Genomic DNA, 8727 nt, shown 5'->3' on the forward strand with positions numbered 1-8727 from the left:
AGAGACCTGACAACCGGCGACTGCTCCCTTCCTCATCCTTCGCGGGACAAGAGTCCCGAGTTCCAGAGGGATCTATGGAAGGGACCAAGGACCGTTGCCAGCCACTGTGGGGCTACGTATTTTTCCTGTAATGGACTCCGACTGCCATGCATGTTTTCGAAATTATACTGTATTGTGAATGCATGTTCAGTATATACACATACAGTAGAATATATTATCCTCGGTCTTGTGGGGGCACTCAGGTAAACAAACACACACACACACACACACACACACACACACACACACACACACACACACACACACACACACACACACACACACACACACACACACACACACACACACACACACACACACACACACACACACACACACACACACACACACACACACACACACACACACACACACACACACACACACACACACACACACACACGCACACACGCACACACACACATACATTTATACAAAATATTTTTACACACGTTTTGCATCGGGGGCCCTGGTAACACTTTCTACCGTTGGAAAGTAGAGTTTTACTTCTTTTTCTAGATAAGTTTGAGACTTATTTATAAGATCTGACAGTAATTTTTTATAGATGTAACCAACCATTTTATTGAAATATTACTTTTTTATTTGTAGAAAGCGATCGCCAGGTCAGGGGGCGAGACGTCTTAGAAGTACGACTCTATGACCTACCTGACGACGACATGACGCTCGTCGGCGAGATGCAGACGGAGGACGAAAGGGCCGAATCTACAGATAGAGTCGTGATGGTGGAGTTACTCCTGTGGACGCGCTGGTGCAGTTGGCTGGAGTTGTGGGAGCCAGAGTGCCCCTCGTCCTCAGCGCCGGAGTAAATGTCGGCGATAATCCCGCTTTCTGTTGGTGAAAAGGTGCAAAGGTTGTTGGTAAAGAATGATTTGAGTTCGAGTGTATTTTTCATGCCTTTTTGTAAATTGCCTCTGTGATTGGGTAAACATGTGGGCAATATATATATGTATATATATAAATAAATCTAAGACTACATTTCCAATATAAATGTTTTAAGTTAAATAAGATAAACATATTCTTTGATTCTATTTCGACAAAAATATCGAAAGGGCGAGATTTCATTGTCAGGAATCTTATATCAATGCGGGAAGTTCAATCGATTATTCGGGAAAGAGAACAAAAGAGAGGCGAGGAGACTGAGGGTAAAGAGAGAAAGAGAGAGAGAGAGAGAGAGAGAGAGAGAGAGAGAGAGAGAGAGAGAGAGAGAGAGAGAGAGAGAGAGAGAGAGAGAGAGAGAGAGAGAGAGAGAGAGAGAGAGGTGTGTAGAGATGAGGGAGTTAGATTTGGAGGGCAAGGATAATACCTGGAAGATAAAGTGCGCGACATGACGAAGAAAGAGAGGATTAGACGATATGACGTCACAAGTCATGTATTTGTATTAATTTGGTATGCTCATTTGTGGCAAATTACATCGTAACCTTATTGATTTTTTATTGATATTCTCTGTAAGTATTTTAAATAAAAAGAGAATAATAATTTTTTAAGACAAGGGCAATCAAATGTCTTCACATTTTTTATAAATATAATTTTGGCTAGCAGTAGACGATTCCCTGAGTCGAATTTAGACACAAAGTATTAGAAACTTCGTTTTTGCGCCTTTCTAGAAAAGTCTCACGGACAAATATAATCGAATTGGTCAAAATGTCCCTCAGGGCGTAGCGGGGGGTGGGGGGGTGGACACGGAAGGGTCATACTGACTGGTGCCCTCTGCACTGGATTCTGAGTTCTTGGTAGTATATCATTTCAAGTTAAATGTGATTCCACACTCCTTTGTCTGTGGCTGTCAAACCAATAATCTCCTTTCCGTTGCATTAACTTCAACATTTTTGTCAATTTGATGAAATCGGCTGGGTGCCACTAGACTGTATATCGAAGAGTCGAGATAAGTTCCATTCTTTGGTGTCTACAGGAGCTTCCTCCAGCTGAATAAAATCGCCTGGCGGCACCCCAAACAAATATTAGATTCAAACACAGACGTCAGAGGAGTTCATCCCAGCATTAGAGTGATTTATCAGACATATTTTATTCTGGCTACTGCAAGACGACTTTATTCAGGCGAGGAACCGACTTGGGGTAAAATAGGATCTGGATCGAAAGAGGAATATTCGTAGATAAAATAGAAAAATAGATAAATAAATAAACAAATAGATAAATGAATCAGTAAACGAATAGATGAATAAACAAATGGAAATAAGAGATAATGATATCGCCTTGCTGAACGTGATTTAAGATGAAAGAGACATACACACGCAATCTTGAAGTCGGAGTACCTTCTAACTTCCCGATCGCATGAACTTGAGCAATAAACATTAAGTCACGTCGTCTCGTGTATTTATTCTTCCTGCCGCCAGGCGATTTAAAATAGCTGAGGGATCTTGGGGGCCTGTCCAGGGACCGCGTGCCAGCCCCTCGGGGTTGCACCTTCACATGGAAGCGAATGGTGTTTTAGGGAAAGTAGGTTCTGAAGATGGGCCGCGGTAGGAAGGTTCCTCACAACGTCCATCCCGCAGGACTTCTACCTCTACCACCACTGATCGTTTAAACCAGTGTTTCTCAACCTTTTTTGGCTGCGACCCTAAATCCACTCTTAGCCTGGAGTCGCGACCCTAATTGTAATAATAAATTCAACCATTTCATGTTATATTTCTACGTACTTGCATAATGTTGATAAACTTTCGTTTTTATACTTCAGTTTATATTTACTAGTATAATGAATTTAAATACATTTGAAACTTGAATGAAATTTTTTTTTAAAAAAGACCCTCTGGCGACCCTCAAAAAAACACTCGCGACCCTAGTTTGGGTCGCGACCCTGGGGTTGGGAACCACTGGTTTAAACTGACAAGGAGGACCTACCTGCCGAACATCGGCTGGTTCTCGTGACCGATCGATGAAGAGGTCTTGGAGAGTCCCCGGGTTCGAATCCCAGGTTCAGGTTCCCCGTGGTAGCCGACGACGACGACGACGAGGACGACGACGAAGACGACGACGCGGACGAAGGGAAGGTGTTGGAGAGGACGGAGGAGGCTGCGGTGGAGATGATGGAGTGAGGACGCTTCGGGGTCGAATCCCCCTCCAGGGAGGTCGTGGTGGAGACGGCGCGCAGGCGAGGTGCTGTTGGACAAAGACGCAGAGTTCAAAATCAATGGATACGGGTGACCCCTTCTCCATAACCAATTTATCCCGATACAACAAAAGTACAAAATAGAAATAAAAATTCAACTCATTTGAAAACGTTACTGATTTTTTTTTTATGGAGAAGAAAATATGATAAATCAAAGGCAAATAAAAGTATTGGAACAAGATTGTTGCAAGATGATATGATTACTACAGTAACTACAATTTTACCGAAGAGTGGTACATCTGTGAAATATGATCCAGTAATTCAAATATAAAACTATGTAAAAGTACAACTTAAATATGCCAACAAACACATAGATAGATAAATAAATAAACGAATAAATAAATATATATGTATAGGTAAATGAGTAAAAAATACATCAATAAAAGTACCCGTATTTCAGGAAAAGAAAAAGGTAGACACTCGACGACAAGGGTTTCTGTGTGACATAAAGAACTCTCGTGTCGAGTGCTCTTGGCCACTGTTGTGCACCAAGATGGCCTTCTCAAGCCTCCCAGACCAACAACTCTTTGTTCCTAGGACCTCTACCCCTCTCCCTTCAACTCATTTCCTCCCCCTCTCTCTTCCCCTCTCTCTCTCTCTCTCTCTTTCTCTCTTTACCTCCCTCCCTCTGTTTGTCTCTTTTTTTTTCTTCCTCGTCTTCCCTTCTCCCCCTTCTCCCTCTCTTACTCCCCCCGTGCGCGCACACACGCACACATACACACACACACACACACACACACACACACACACACACACACACACACACACACACACACGCACGCACACACACACGCACGCACACACACACAAAATACATATACGAATATATGGATAAACAAATAAATGAATAGATAGATAAATAGTAAATTAAATAGATATATGAATAAATGGAGAAAAATGAATAAATAAATGAATAAATTAATAAACAAATAACTAGAATATAACAGAATAAAAAGGAGGGATCGGGGGATGGAGAACACAAAGAGAGCCTGGACGCACCTTTACTAAGCTGGTTGATATCAATGGACCGGTTGTTGATTTGGTCCTCGCTGGGTCGGATGTCGAGGCAAGGCTTGTTCCCGATCCCCATGGAGGACATTTCGTGGAGCCTCAGCTTGCGGTTCTTGAGGGCTTGTCTCCACAGAAGCTTCGAGATCTCTTCTGTCCAAGACTCCTTCATCTCGATGGAAGCCGCCTGCAGGATGTACGTGTCCGAGGGCTTTCTCTTGCGGAACCAGATCTCGAACTTCGTGCTGCTCTCCCCCACTTGCTCCGTCAGACCGATGTCCGTCATCTTCATGCTGTATTTGTACTGGTAGATGTCTAACGCCTGCGAACCGGAGGGAGGTAAATCAATATGTGCGATATTTTGACGACAGTAACCGGATGAGTTTTATTTTCTAATCAACATATATGTTTATTGATATCTATTTCTTTTAATTTCATTAACACTCTCACCAATATTGTCGTTATCATTATAATTACTATTATTATCAATAATCATCATCGTCATTACTGACTCATTTCATGATTCGTTTATTCATTCTAACATGCTTGTTACTTCTGAGGTGCGCATCCTTCCGTCCCTTCCTTACCTTCTTGTCGGGGTCTCGCTTTGCTTTGCTGAAGAGGATCAGGTCTTCGAAGAGGAACACGTGGCGCACCGTCTTTCTGGCGCGCCCTCCCTCCCACACCACGAAGTCTCCCTGCCGCAGGAGTCGTCCTTGCTCCTTCAAATTGACCTAAAGGCGGCGGCGAAGGAAGAGAGAATATGGTATCAGTGGGAACCACGAGCATGGAAAATTGTATACATTAAAAAGAAACACACACACACACACACACACACACACACACACACACACACACACACACACACACACACACACACACACACATATATATATATATATATATATAAATAGATACATACATACATACATACATATATCAAAGGCATTTTTCCCCTTACACGGGGGTTAGCCAAAAAGAAAAAGGCATAGAAATCGCTCCCACCCATTTCATTTCCCATATATTCCACTCCTCTCCACCCTCCTCACTCCCTCCTATCTTGGCATATATATATATATATATATATATATATATATATATATATATATATATACATGTATATATATATATATACACATATATAATGCATAATATATATATACATATGTATATATATGAATATATATATGTATATATATACATATCTATATATATATTTATATATATATATGTGTGTGTGTGTGTGTGTGTGTGTGTGTGTGTATGTGTGTGTGTGTGTGTGTGTGTGTGTGCGTGCGTGTGTGTGTGTGTGTGTGTGTGTGTGTGTGTGTGTGTGTGTGTGTGTGTGTGTATGTGTGTGTGTGTGTGTGTGTGTGTATGTGTGTGCGTGCATGTGTGTACAAAGAATTTCCCATATTCAATTTCTTTCAAGAACTAGCTATTTCCCATTTATTCACTTGCCTATTTATTCACCCGTGTCCTTATTTCTTAACTCATTCATTCATTTACTTATTCATGTATCAATTTGTTTCATTCCTCTCCCTCCTTTGACACTTACATCGCAATCCCTCAAGGAGTCCATAGCAAGGAGATCATTCCCGTGGCGTAGTTGGAACTGGACCATCTCCTGCGCCCCAACCAGCTCCTCGTAACCTTCTTGTCCTCTGTGGGCTTCCTTCAGGAGCTACGGGAGGGAAAAGGGTTTAAGTAGAACAAAGGGCGTCTTTAATTAAGTACATACATACATATACCAAAGGCTTTTCCACCCTAAACGGTGGGGTAGTCAAAAATCACTCAATTGAAGCCTTTTTGGCTTCAATTAAGTAAGTGATTTAGTTTAACGTCGCGAACTCCACCCTGTCAGGCGGCTAGGACGATGCCTCTTAGCGTGGAATTTAATGAACCATTCCCTTGGTCCAACTCGCTGGCGGGAGGGTCCGGAATGCAGTCACTTCGCCCTCCGCCGCAAGAAGCGACGCTCTAACCAGTTCGGCCAGCGAGCATACATATAAGTAAGTACGGATGGCTTAAGTTAGGTGAAACTTGAAATTCAGCCCCAACGTCACGCAGATCGATTGTACAACTTTAATATCGAAGGTGATGGTGATAGTCGTCCTTGAAACCTACAACCCACGTGTCGTTCTCGCCCACACACAGACTCAGCAACACGGTTCTTAAATTTCAGAACCGATAATTTCTTAAGAACATTACTCGCTAACTTCTCAAAACATGATCTAGGTGTGTTTTGGTTACAAACTAACACAACATACGATATTCATCATAACGTACATAAGCAAGACTTTTGATATCGTCCCAAGACTGTTCATCACACACAAGTTTCTTAAATTTCAGAACCGATAATTTCTTAAGAGCATTACTCGCTAACTTCTCAAAACATGACCTAGGTGTGTTTTGGTTACAAACTAACACAACATACGATACTCATCATAACGTACATAAGCAAGACTTTTGATACCGTCCCAAGACTGTTCATCACACACAAGGTTCTTAAATTTCAGAACCGATCATTTTTTAAGATCATTACTCGCTAACTTCTCAAAACATGATCTAGGTGTGTTTTGGTTACAAACTAACACAACATACGATACTCATCATAACGTACATAAGCAAGACTTTTGATGCCGTCCCAAGACTGTTCATCACACACGAGATATACACGTCTACTCATTAACACAAAACGGTGGCTGACAAGTCACCTCACGCACCAAAAACATAAACCAATGGAGTCCCTGAATAAGTCTCTCACTCATTCTCCCACACTGATCAACCTCGAGACATAGATTAGGCAACAGAACATGTGACACATGCCCTCTCTGACCGGCTGCCTCGCATACACTCACACACGTGTCCACACCCTGCAGATTAATGACATCACGTACTGTAGGTACGAACATAACATATCTAGGGAGGAGGACCCGGTAGGTGCCAAAGGGTTGCTTCCATAGCCCCAGGGGCATCCTCCCCTGGGGCCATGAACCACACAAAACGACAATAGTGCTCTCGAATCACTGCTGTTGGTAGTAATGGTGGATATGATGGCGCTGGTCAAGTAATTATACAGCTGGGGCATCGCTTATCGTGTCTTACCTGTTTGAGCATGAGGGCATATTTGCCCATGCGCTGCACGGGCTTGAGGAGATACGACGCAAGGTCCATCCTGTCTCCCAGCTCCAGCTGCTTTCTCCTGAAGAAGGCTGACCCGTATTCGGCCATGAGGCCGTCTGACTTGGGTTTGTTCTTGTTGTAGAGCGCGTAAAGGTAAAACTGGTTTTCCTGTAACAGAAGACAGAGCGAGGTGGTTATTGATGAGTGGAATATGTATAAGTGGAGCATGTATAGGCACTTAATGTTCACATAACAATGCATAACGTCGCGCACAGACACACATCCGTAATCTCATCCGCACCCACCCGCCCATACTAACACGCACGTACGCAATATATATATATATATATATATATATATATACATATATATATGTATATATATATATATATGTATACATACATATATATATGTATATATACATATATATATATATACACACACACACACACACACACTATATATATATATATACATACATATATATATACACACATACATATGTATGTTAAAGACAGATTGAACATTTTTAGAAGCTCTGCCAAGGATTCGAACCCTGACCTGGCAGAGCTTCTAGAAATGTTCAGTCTGTCTTTAACATACACAACTTGTCGGAGGGCTTGCCTAATACGGGGATTGGATGAAAATGAGACTAGATCTTCTGATGTTACGTGAAGCGTGGTCGGGGACTTGTACTGTCCTTTTGAACCATCGCACGTGACTCAGTCGCTAGCGTCTTGACCTCGTGATTGTTTACGCACAGGTCAGGGTTCGAGACCTTGGCAGAGCTTCTAAATATGTTCATACGCACACACACACACACACACACACACACACACACACACACACACACACACACACACACACACACACACACACACACACATAACGTTATTCAACTTACGAATTCCAAGAAGATGGATCCAGCCATGAAGGGTTGCATTTCGCATGCCTTGAGGGCCCTCAGGAAGTGTCCGCAGTGGAACTCGTAGATCTTCTCGATGTTGCCGAAGACAACGTTCCTCTGGCCGCGCAGAGCCTGCGGGATGTCGTCGCGCAGGAGTTCGGGCATGTAGTTCTGTTCCCCGGTGGAGGGAGGGAGAGAGATAGAGAGAAAGGCACCGTCAATACAAAGCACCAGGTTTAGACATACTAACCTCGGGAATGCCACGACACTGTACACATCAAACCTGTTATGAACAATGAACTTTATACACACCAACTCGCACATGAATATGGCCAGAAAATATGGAGTTCTGAAGAATTAAATAAGCACCAGACTAACTAGATTAAAAATAACTAGACAACTGAGAGTAAAATACAGCGAGATCAAATGTTGACGATGTCGAATTTGTTCTTCAAATGTCGTTTTGCGAGATGACGCAATCTAGCTTTGTGATATAATCGCA

The 8727-nt window shown here is 42.5% G+C and overlaps 1 protein-coding gene across 1 annotated transcript in view; it reads right to left on the reverse strand.

The window, feature by feature from the left end:
- The window catches only part of LOC143029572 (uncharacterized), a 323789-nt gene that overhangs the window by 2181 nt on the left and 312881 nt on the right, over positions 1–8727 (reverse strand). Inside the window, exons 7-13 of the mRNA XM_076192242.1 lie at positions 8223–8396; positions 7301–7486; positions 5751–5876; positions 4780–4926; positions 4184–4514; positions 2917–3174; positions 706–888 (exon numbers count right to left, since the gene is read on the reverse strand). Coding sequence (XP_076048357.1) covers positions 706–888; positions 2917–3174; positions 4184–4514; positions 4780–4926; positions 5751–5876; positions 7301–7486; positions 8223–8396 — 1405 coding nt within the window. The remainder of the gene's footprint in view (positions 1–705; positions 889–2916; positions 3175–4183; positions 4515–4779; positions 4927–5750; positions 5877–7300; positions 7487–8222; positions 8397–8727) is intronic.

Source organism: Oratosquilla oratoria, chromosome 11 (assembly GCF_046742065.1).
Source record: "Oratosquilla oratoria isolate Oo_2021 chromosome 11, ASM4674206v1, whole genome shotgun sequence".
Lineage (NCBI taxonomy): Eukaryota > Metazoa > Arthropoda > Malacostraca > Stomatopoda > Squillidae > Oratosquilla > Oratosquilla oratoria.